A 12,098-nucleotide genomic window follows, 5' to 3' on the forward strand; every position below is an offset into this window, starting at 1 on the left:
CAAAACTAGATGCATAGTCAACACTGAAATCATGTACGAGGTCTGTCCAAGAAGGAATGGACCTCAATTAAAATGATTGTTTACAAGCACTTACTTAATCGAATTTATCCTCTTCAAAGTATCAATATATCACTCCCAGCATTTTTCCATTGTTGTAACGCGTCTTGGCACAGTGAGGTGCATAAATATTAGTAGGCAAATTGTCCAACACCATGTTCATTTACTTTACTTTCATCAATATGGGGTTAAATGAATTAAGCAAAACACCCACGAAGCAGTTAATAATTTATGCACTAGGTCAGTACAATAAAATTCCTTGAAAACACCTAGAATGTAATGAATAAGAAAAATGAATGAAGATAATGGTGGACAATTTGCCTGATATTATGTATGCGTCCCACTGTATACTGTCAACTTTGGAAACAAAACAGATGTTCGCATACGTCCAGTTAGCTAGTACGGAACGACAGTTACCTGATACCGTCGCGGTTACGGAGCGACGAATGTGGAGGTGCATTGCCATGTTGCAGAATTCAAGTTTCGTTTCGTTTGGCCATATTTGCCTCTCTCAAGCGCTGCGGTACCGTCAAATTAAAGTACTCATTTACCACGTAGAAATTTAAGGCTTGACCAGGAGTCCAACCCAGTCTCTGCAACACCATACGATTAATCTCTCAACCGAAGTACCGAAGCGGTTTCCCCTCATTTCTCCCTTAAGGTAAGATATAATTGACTGGGACAATTTCGACACAGGTAAAAGAGAAGAATCGAAAAATCAAATTAAACCAAGGCTGCTCGGAACATCAGCTGGTATAGAGCCATGGCATGTTGTGCCAGAGAACCGGGTTCGAGTCCTGGTTGAGCCTGTATTTGCTCTCAAATGTCTACGGTATTGTGATTTAAACACATTTTTCAAAACTCACATACCTCCACATGATGCGATTTCTCGTCAGTCAATGCGTATTCTCACCCTTAATGGAGTCACTTATTATCTACCAACCTTATATTTTACTTGCCCAAGCTTACATTGGAGAATGAATAAGAATCAACAAAGCCATCAATGTAATACGAATACTACATGAATTCGACGATACCCTATTTTAATTCCATATTTTTGGGTTGACTAGTAACACAGACATTTAGTATTAGACGAAGAAGGATATTCTCTTAGTATTGGTCAAATTTAAGCACGAAAAATACCAAGCAGCGTGGCCAGGCATGTCGACTTAGATCACCTTTTAATTTAGGTTTCCCCCGGTTTCCTTGAAGTAGTCCACATATTCCATTTTATATGTGACTGAGTTTAAGTTAATAAGCTGTAATTTTGTTGTCAAATATTAAAATTTTCTAATAATATTGCAGAAAATAATTGTAGATAAGATTCTTACTACATATTATGATAAATTCATTGTTAATATGGTATTTAATGTGATTAAACCTACTAATTTTTCTATTGGACAGTAATGAAATTTACTCTCTGATCATATTGATTTCTATGAAAAAATAATGCAAAGCAATGTTCTTAACGCAATGAGAAAGAGAGGAGGGAGATAGAAATAAAGAGTGTTATTATTCAACATTTGCACAACCTATTAATTTGTATTATTTCTTTAAGGTCGTGGCATAGATAACATCGGCTTTGATAACCTACCTTCAGAAGTCATGGATGAAGTTGATGATTTCGATTCAGAAGATGAAGTGGACATCTATAGCCATCATACAGAGAAAACTATAGAAAGGTGACTTACGTAGAACATTTTAGGAATGATAGACTGAAATATCATGGGAAGCTCAAAACAACGTCTTAAACTGTATAATAACGATATCTCACGTTGCCAGGTGTACAACTTCGCCATCTTATAAAAATGGCTGCACGTTAAACACTAAAACCTATCTTTTTGTATGTTGAAAAACTGCCAGTCTGAAAAAAAACATTAAAGAGGAGAAAGTTCCATACAATATATTTAGCATATTAGGTGTAATTCAATACATTATTTTGATTAGATATAAGAATGTGTTAAACTTATACGAAAATGTCTTTTTTGTGAGGCAGATATAACGAAACCACATAATTCAATAGTGAAACTTAAAATATTGCAATAATTATTATTGTTGTTGTTATAACGCTTATTACAATTAAATCACAAGTTTTCATGTTGTTATGATATCGAAGTAATAATAGGTCTACGTCTACCTACAGTAATTGAAATTACCCTATTTAATGTCGTTTTATGATTTATTTATATGTTTATCGCACTTTAATATATTGAGATGATGAAGTGATCTCATCATGACACTGGCGTTCGCAAGGGGGAGTTTATGGGGCTACGGTTCCTTCCGAAATTTTGAGGAAATTAAAACTTTCCCACAAAAGAATTAAAGAGTTTTGGAAAAAAACAAAATGGTAAGTGCAAACCCCTCTTAAGCAGACCCTCGATCACCATTTTTGTCTTTGAATAACTTTTAAATGAATGTTAAAATTGGTAATTTCAGAATATTTTGTTGTGCATCCTGTCCCCTAAAATGCATCTATGTAGGATCCACCTTTACATTTCCAGCCCCCAAACCCCCGAAAAAAATACTGCGTACGCTAGTGCATCATAATACACTAAACATTTTGCGTCCGTGATTAAATAGGTCACTAAGTATTCACTCACGATGTTACTGAAACACAAAGCACTATTCTTGTTAATATTGTGTTATAACATTTGTACAATTTTATTATTTTCAGGGAACCAGCTGATCATATATATGAGAAACCAGGACAGAAGCTAGATGATATCAATAGCCATATGACAGAAACTGTTCTGTAATGTATAATGTAATACATTAAAAAATCTGTCATATGCTTGTGGTATACAGTACAGGCAATGTAAAAATGAAAAATACGTCATATAGATATTACGGAAGCTCGCTATAGTTATTACAAGATTGCGATGACATGCTTCTAATAAAAGTAAGACTATTAGAAAAAAGACCTACTATAATGGACAATAATTTGCGCCCTTTGTTTCTGTATTTACTTACGAATTCAATGTAAATTCTTAATTATGTAACTTCCATATTCATTTTGCTGAAACTGAAGTTCTTAACAGAATGATTTTGAAACAGATTCAAAATCAATATTTTGTGAACTAAATATTATAGTGTTAACAAATTTAAATACCATTTTTAAAGTGAATCTTTCATTATTTTTTCTTCCAGATTTGCATAAAATTCACAATGACAACGTTGTTTTCTCATTTACAATTTTAATAATAAGTAGTGTAATATTGATGTACATGCTGATGTAAGTAGTTGTCAAGAACAGTATTTACAGTATTTAGTACAATATGCACTGGACAATAATATTTACGGAACTCGAATAATTTTCAGTACAATATCCTTTAACAACTAATTTATTTTATGAATAAAATTTTTGAAACTTGAAACAGTTTACATAAAACTTTGTACAATTTTCAACGGTAGTTTGTTTAGCAGTGTTACATTTTTGCATTCAACTTGTTAAAATTCCATGACATTTTAATCGCATAACATTCCCAATGTTATTTGTTGATTTGATATGCTATTTACGCGTTAAAATGTGGTTTTCGTGAAATTTCAGAAAAATGTGCATGTTCTCCAACATGGAAATAAACCCGTAAATTTATATATTTTTTGTGACTTACTAATCAAATCGTATCAATTAAAATGAGTTGCATCAAGAGCAAAAAAAGATGGGAAAAGATGGGAAATATCGAAGGTTTCTTCCTTTAATACAGGGTGGCCCAAAAGTAGGTATACAGTACCAGTGACTTTATTCATCAACAATTAATGAACAAGTTATGGTAGTACTACGACTGTGTACTTTCAAATTACCAGCCATCATTCATAGTATCAAGATATCTGAAAAGGATAATGAACTTACAAACAACAATGCCAGGCCGACCGACAGTGTACTGTATACCTACTTTTGTTCCACCCTGTATAATAACTTGAAATTTGCGGATTTGAAAGTTTTATACTTATACACAAAAGTCAATTTTATAAGGATGTATTAATTTGATATTTACTTAACAATCTACACAACTATATCTATCATATCAATTGTGTGGTTGGTGTGCATATGTACAAGCTTTAATTTATATTAATTTTGGACATCTCATATTTAGCGTTACCATGTATAAATGTAAGTTTATATGTAACACAAATAAATGTATAATATATATTTATTATTTACGGAATTGCAGTTTTGTTACAATCATTTCTCTTTCGAAAAAAAATCCATTTCGGTTCTTATTCTTTATGGATTTGATTGATTGATATGCTTTATTTTACTTCGCTTTTTGTGCCATTTTTGGCTAATATGCGAAGATGGGGTTGAGTGATGACGATAAAATTGATGAATGGACACTCACAAACATCCATGCCCAGGCAGGGTTTCGAACCCGGGACCCCTGGCGTCATAGCGCGATATGTTAATCTTTATGGAATATTTTAAAATGTAAGAAGATTTCTGGTTACAACTATTGTACTTCACATGTATACGGAGGTTGAACTTTGTACACCACCCCCCAAATTAAAAACGTTCCTGCGCCAATGGTGGTAGCAGCAGAACCCGCCATAGGGAGGGGCAACACGAACACTCACCCGAGGCACCGCGCTTCAGGGAGCCTCACGCCACATAAAAATAATTGTTTGTGTGTTGTTTATTACGAATTATAAGACACTAGTGGTTTTCAATTTAGCAACTAATCTGATTTTCCCTGATATCATGCATTGTTCTGACATTACTTAAACTAACTAACTAACTAACTCGCTATCCTTCTTAAACCCGAAGGTTCATGGCTGCACTGCATCAACACAGGCCTTCCATCTGTCCCTATCCTGAGCAAGATCTATATACTCTTTTCCATCCCTCCCAATTTTCTTTAAGTCCATCTAAACATTATCCCTCCATCTTCGTCTTGGTCTACCTACAGGTCTCTTACCATCAGGTTTCCCAACAAGAATCCTGTAAACTCTTCTTTCTCCTCCCATTCGTGCCACATGGCCTGCCCACCTAAGTCTTCTTGATTTAATTATTCTAATAATATCTGGACATGAATACAAATTATGTACTTCTAATTTATGTTTCCATTTCCACTCACCTGTCTCCTCATCCCTTTTAGGTCCAAATATTTGCCTAAGGATCTTATTTTCAAATACTCTCTTTCAATGTAAGGGACCAAGTTTCGCATCCATATAATATTACAGGCAAAATTACTGTTTTGTATATTTTAACTTTTAGTTTCTTAGATATTAAATGAGAAGACAAAAGTTTATGAATAGAAAAGTAACATGGATTTCCTGAATTAAGCCTACTTTTTATATCCTCTTTAATATAATTTTCGTTTCTTAATATTACTCCTAAGTATTTGAATTTGGAAACTGGTTCAAATGAGTTGTTATCAATAATTAGATTTTGATTATTACCAACACTTGGTTTCAGCCTGTAAGCTTATATTTAGTTTTCTCTTTGCTAACTTCAAAACTATCTCTCTAGTGGCTTTGAAAAATATTTTAGCATTATTCTTAATTGTATTTACATCATCCCCAGTAAGTCTACATCATCTGCATATGCTAACAGCTGAGTCATACCATTTAATTTTAGTCCTTCGTTAGTTTCTTTTACCTTCCTAACAGCATATTCTAAGGCAAAATTAAAGAGCAATGAAGATAATGCATCGCCTTGTTTTAACCCATCATGAATTGTAAATTTGTCAGACATATTAATATCCACACGAATATTACTTTCTGTTTCACTGGTGCATACTTTTATCATAACAAGCTTCTTAGATATTCCAAACTCGACTAATATATTATATAATTTATCTCTTTTGACCGAATCATATGCTTTTTTGAAATCAATGAATAGCTGATGGACATTTTGATTATATTCCCACTTATTCTCAAGTCTCTGTCTGATTTGAAAAAAATGATCTGTTGTTGATCTGTTACGTTTAAATCCACATTGATAATCACCTATAATTTCATTAGCATATGGGGTTAGTCTTGCTAAAAGAATGTTAGATAATATTTTATATGTTGTTGAGAGTAGAGAAATTCCACGGTAATTATTGCAGTTCATTTTATCACCTTTAAACACAGGAACAATTATGGTTTCATTCCACTGTTGAGGGATTTCTTCTTTATTCCATACTAAACACTACTTAAAATTATTTAAAAAATACTGAAATAGTTTTTCAAATATTTCAATCAAAAATAGTTCATACGCACTATTCATTTCATTACAAAAAGTGACAATATTATTTTATATTACAAAATGTAAATTCACTACAGTGTCAAAACGAAATGAAAAGTATAGAAAAGTAAATTATGACAGAGATTGTTATTGGATAGGATTAGAAACTGCCAATTTGAAACATGATATAATTATTTAATATTGAACACAGGCAATTTTGTAATAAAATATAATGAACATGGCACATGGCCAGTGTCATATCAAAAATTAAAAGAAACACTTTTTTAGAAACTTATATGAGCCTCCCATCATTTTTGTTTGAACTTTCAACATATTCGACTTATAGCTCTTAGATAATAATACGAAATATAAAAATTAATTGTAATAATATTTATATTTTGATTAGACAGGACATTTGTACTTCCAACTAAGGAATACGAATCTGATAATACCTCTGAAAAATATGCAGCAACAACAATAAATTCAATGAAAATCTGAAAGCACGTTCAAGTCTCTTGTCCAGTTCGCTTACACTCCACCACCGAACGTGATCTGAAATCTGGCACCATCAGAAACAAGTGCCAACTTACTCCCCAACTCTTGGCTACCACTGCTATGCAGAGAGTCTCTGGAGGTCAAGCGACTCGCTCGTTTATCAGGAGAGGAGGACAACGAATGGTCCCTTTCCTCCATTAAACAGAAAGAACTCTCGTGGGTTTTCGAGGACCTGAAACTTCAATTAGGTCTGCTCCAAGTCCTGGACAAGTTCTTCTCTCACATCGCCTTGGTCTATCCTTACTCTTTTGCTGATTAGAATCAAAATATCAACTCCATTAACTGTAAACGAAATATTTGATTATGTTTCCCGTCCTCCCTAGTTTTGCAATATCCACCTTTACAATTCCAGCCCCTCCCGACAGGCCCGTAGCTAGAATTGATCTCTAGGGGGGGCTCAGGGTTTATCAGGGGGGGCTCACGGTTTATCAGGTGACTTTTTAAAAAAACGTTTCACATTAAATAAAGGTAAGCTATTTTGTGTGTGTTAAGGGGGTCATTAAGTTAATATAAAGCATTAAAGAAATAGAAATATAATACAAATAATACCCTCTTTTTCAATATCTTCTAAAACACGGTCATCTCTCGAAGTGTTAATTGAATGCTACTGACCTCATTCCTTACTAAACACTTCATACACTTTTGATTACACAAATATTTGTATCCCATATGAAAAATGCATGTTACTTCTCTCTTCATAAACTTTTGTCTTCTCGTTTAATATCTAAGAAACTAAAAGTTAAAATATACAAAACAGTAATTTTGCCTGTAGTATTATATGGGTGTGAAACTTGGTCCCTTACATTGAAAGAGGAACATAAATTGAGAGTATTTGAAAATAAGATCCTTAGGAAAATCTTTGGACCTAAATGGGATGAGGAGACAGGTGAGTGGAGAAGGTTACATAATTTAGAACAACATAATTTGTATTAATGTCCAGATATTATTAGAATAATTAAATCAAGAAGACTTAGGTGGGCAGGCCATGTGGCACGAATGGGAGAGGAAAGAGGAGTTTACAGGATTCTTGTTGGGAAACCTGATGGTAAGAGACCTGTAGGAAGGCCAAGACGAAGATGGAGGGACAACGTTGAGATGGACCTAAGGGAAATCTGTAGGGATGGAAAAGAGTATATAGATCTTGCTCAAGATAGGGAAAGATAGAAGGCCTGTGTTGCTGCAGCCATGAACCTTCGGGTTTAAGAAGGCTAGAGAGTTAGTTAGTTAGCATATGAAAAATGCACAATATTCAATAATAGTGACTACAGTACATACCTCTGCCTTAAAAAAGTTGGAGTCGGCGATTCTTCATGTTGTTGAACCTGTGAAGCAGTCTCGACATATCTATGTTCAATGCTCGTTTCTTCTCAAATGCCAGAAAAACAAGATTTGCCAGGCGCTTGCTGCACATTGACAGTCTCTGAGGGCTATTGATGCGGGTTAACACAGAGAAAGTGGATTCACACAACGCTGTACTGCATGCAAAAGTTCTTATGCCAGCAAGTAGAGCATAAGTGTCTTCGTAGGCCATTCTAGTTTTGTACAGTTCTTTAAAAGTATCAGGGGAATCCAGTTTCTTGAGATATGCATTGGCAACAGTTAGTTCCTCTTTTGACGGAATGGTGATTCCAAAGGCTGATAAATATTCAATGTTGCTAAATTGAATGGACTCAGCCGATGATATAGCCTCCAATAAGTCGTCGTTATTGGTAAAACGTCTATTTATTTCTGTTAGCACAAGATCTAAACATTCGTAGAATATTTGTGTGAGAGATGTGAGCTTTTCCTCTCCTAGGACGTCAGTGATAACGAAGTCTTGCAACTGTGTATTTCGTTTTGTCTTTCTTGTGGGGTGCTCAACAATCTCGTCATGAATTCCATCCTCTTCTAGCAGTACATTACTTTCTTGCAGAATGCCTTCGTACACATCTTCCTGACGCATGCTCCTTAATGTTTCTGTGGCAGCTTCAATCATCTTTCTACCAGCATCCAAATGAACATTACGTGCTTGAAGCATTTTATCAACTGGGCTTAATATTTCAAGGATCTTTTTCATGAACACTAAGCAAAACCGAAACTGAGGTTTACTAATGACTACAAGCAAACCAACACTTGCTGCTACGTCATCCCCGTTAAAATTTCCATTTTTCACCAACTGCAAAACATGAATTATATCTCTGTAGTTTTCAAATATTGTTCTCGTCATTTTTAAATGTCCTGACCAACGATGTTCTAAAAGTCGCGAAAGACTTCTCCCCTCGTATAAAATGGCAACTTTTCCCTTTTTTAGAAAATTGCGCAACATGGAACTCTGTTCGAAAAAGTGTTTAATTGGAGAAATTTCATCCACACATTTAACAATTACCAGATGTAACCGACGGTTAAAACAATGAACGTAAGGAATTAGACGCCCAAGCCGTTGCTGGATTAAAGCTTGCACACCCCCTTTCTTCCCACTCATAACTGAAGCCCCGTCAAAACACTGGCTGAGCAATTTCGCACTATCCAAACCATATTTCTGAAAAATATTTAGTGTTAGATCTGCAAAAGACTCTGCATCAAAAGCTGACAGTGTTTCTATGCACAGAATTGATTCCATGACTGTCCCATTCTTTACATAGCGGATTCCTATGGCTACGTTTTCTCTGTTGTTTTTATCTCGTGTACCATCTTCAAGCAAAGTATACAAAGGAACATCTGCACCATTAATGTCACTAACAATGTTTTCACGTACGATGTCAGCCATTATTTCAATAATGTCATTTTGAATTTCAGGGGACAAGTAAGATGCGTTTTTAGGCACCTGCTTAAAACAGTCTGCCAGTTTCTCATCTTTTCGAAGCGTGAACTCGAAAAGATTTCGAAACAGGCTTTGTTCCTCATGTTCTTCTAAGTGGTACGTTCCCCTAAGAGGCAATTCGTTTATTGCAAGGAACTGAATAACTTCAGCAATGCTCTTGATATAATATTGATTCTTTTCAAGAACATTCTGATTGACTAGTGTAGAAATAGATTTTCCCACCAACGAACGGTTTTGCTTTTCTGCCCACCTTGACATTGCTTCTATGTGTGTAAGTGTCGCATCATGTTTCACTAGCCCTGCTTTGGTTTTATCGAGAGCTGTCTTCCAGTTCTTAAAACCTTTAGATGTAAAGGCCACTTCTTTGCATCCGAAAGGCCGATATTGTCTACAAGCATAGCAGAATGCTGCATCTAGAAATTGTGAATACTCTAACCATTTGAACCTTTTAAACCAGTCACTTTGAAAACACCGTCCATCAGCATTTCGGGGGTAATGTTTGAGTTTTAGCTGTTTAATTTCCTCACCTGGTTTGGAAATGTCCTTTACTTCTGTAGGCAAGAAATCCTCTTCTTGATTGGAGGCAGCCGTAGATGGGGAAAGAGTAGGTACGGTGGTCGCCGTGGTCAAAGATTCAGATGTTTTTTTACGAATTATAAATTTATCCATGGTGCTGGGGAATCGTTAAAATATCACAATACTACACACCAAGGACGAAACATGGTTATATTATTCGTCACTAAAACCACTCACTATCACACGAATCAGTTTTACGAAGATACGAAACACAATAACACCCGCGCAAGCGCGAAACCTTCTTTACACGAATGAAGAACTCAACGAAGTGTCTTTGTCAATGTTTTTCCCCGACAGGGCATGGGCAAGCCCTTATATTCCACCCCCGACCGGGCAATAAAACTTCCCTTCGCAAAACTTGGGAGCCGATGACCTTTGATGCAGATGGAAAGGACCTGCTACAAGGGAAAGCCAAAAGAGGGGGAGCGAAGGTGCATAGATCCCCTGTGGAAGAAATTTGGAGAACCTTCTAAATACTTCCCGTTACTTAAACTTCGGTTTATAAACAAGATGAACAAATGTGATAGCTGCTCTTCTTGTACTGTGAATGTATCCTTCTATCAAGTTATGAGCAAATAATATCCACACTCTACATTTTCACTTGTCACGGCAAACAAATTATGCAATAGTTTTACCTAATACCAGGGGGCTGACGACAACGCCAGGGGGGGCTGACGACAACGCCAGGGGGGGCTCAGCCCCCCCTGGCCCCTGCCTAGCTACGGGCCTGCCTCCCGAAAGTAAATTCTGCGTACGTTAGTGACTGTCGTAACACGAAGATCACAGGCATGGTGACCGCCATATTGGTGGCCGCCACATTGAATTCAACTCAAAAATTGTAAATGGGAAGAGGGTGATGTGATACATCAAATCAGGCTAGAATTTCACGAGAAATGCAATGGTGAAAGTTTTTTCAACCTATCTTTAATCAGGAAAAAGTTATGACTGCATGATTGTATCAAAAAGCGAGGGAGAGAACAAATGACTGTCAACTTAAGTTTCTGAGTTTGCGGGTTCTTTTCTCGTGTTGGTAGACCTTTAGTTCTCGTTGCGAAACCGCCAACCTGTGGAAGAGTGCACGAATGGTAGATGGGTAGAATGCACAGCGTGCTACGATTCCAGGTGTCTCGGGTTCGAATCCTGACCTTAGCGTGGGTGTTCTTTGTGAGTGTCCCTTCATCAATTTCATTATATCATCACTCATTAGCATCTTCGAGATTATTCAAAAGTGTCAGAAAAGCAAATGAAAATAACGAAATCAATAAATTAATCGCCGCGAAAGCAAGGATAATAGGTTCGAACCTCCAGGCAAGGCATATATCGATCGATCGATTGATTGATTGATTGAGCTGGTTCGCTTTTTGTCGCTTTTGACTAACCGCGAGGATGAAGGATGATATGATGAACTCAATAAGAACACCCATTCCCCAGGCCGGGATTCGAACCCTGGAACCGTGACATCGTGCACGCTATCGGCGCGGGGTAAGGCATAGATTTACCCATTTCGCCAATCCATTGCCCATCATCATCACGATTAGCCTAAAGAATAGGCGACGGAAAACTGGCCAGATCGCAAATAAAGAGGCTGTCCCCTCCCCCCATGGTCTTACCACGTGACCGTGTTTTCGAAATGCCACGCTTGAATGCCACGTGCGCGTCTGTCTTAACCAACAAATTGCCCGACGGGAGTAAATCTGTCCAGGAATCCGAGCCGAGGGGAACATTAACCCCTCACTTGCAAACGGAGCAGAGCCACCTACATGAAGTAACATCAACTAGAATTACGTCACAGGTTTTTCAAGCCGGGTGAAGGAAGCGAGCGGAAAAAGGAACATCTGGTTTGGTGAATGCCTTAAATCATTTCGCAGCCGAAAGAGCGAGTGCGTCTGCTCGCCGGGTGTGCAATCATGCAAGATGCATCGCTCAGTCCGACTGCAGTGGGTG

At 36.6% G+C, this 12,098-nt stretch overlaps 1 protein-coding gene across 1 annotated transcript in view; it reads left to right on the plus strand.

The window, feature by feature from the left end:
• LOC145990105 (uncharacterized) overlaps positions 1 to 3,707 on the plus strand; it is a 65,593-nt gene extending 61,886 nt beyond the window's left edge. The window contains exons 11-12 of the mRNA XM_083125759.1: positions 1,616 to 1,739; positions 2,732 to 3,707. Of these exons, the coding sequence (XP_082981885.1) occupies positions 1,616 to 1,739; positions 2,732 to 2,813 (206 nt within the window). The 3' untranslated portion in view covers positions 2,814 to 3,707. The remainder of the gene's footprint in view (positions 1 to 1,615; positions 1,740 to 2,731) is intronic.
• Positions 3,708 to 12,098: the final 8,391 nt, after the last annotated feature.

The sequence above is a fragment of the Lepisma saccharinum genome, chromosome 7 (assembly GCF_977018435.1).
Source record: "Lepisma saccharinum chromosome 7, izLepSacc3.1, whole genome shotgun sequence".
Taxonomy (NCBI): Eukaryota; Metazoa; Arthropoda; class Insecta; order Zygentoma; family Lepismatidae; genus Lepisma; species Lepisma saccharinum.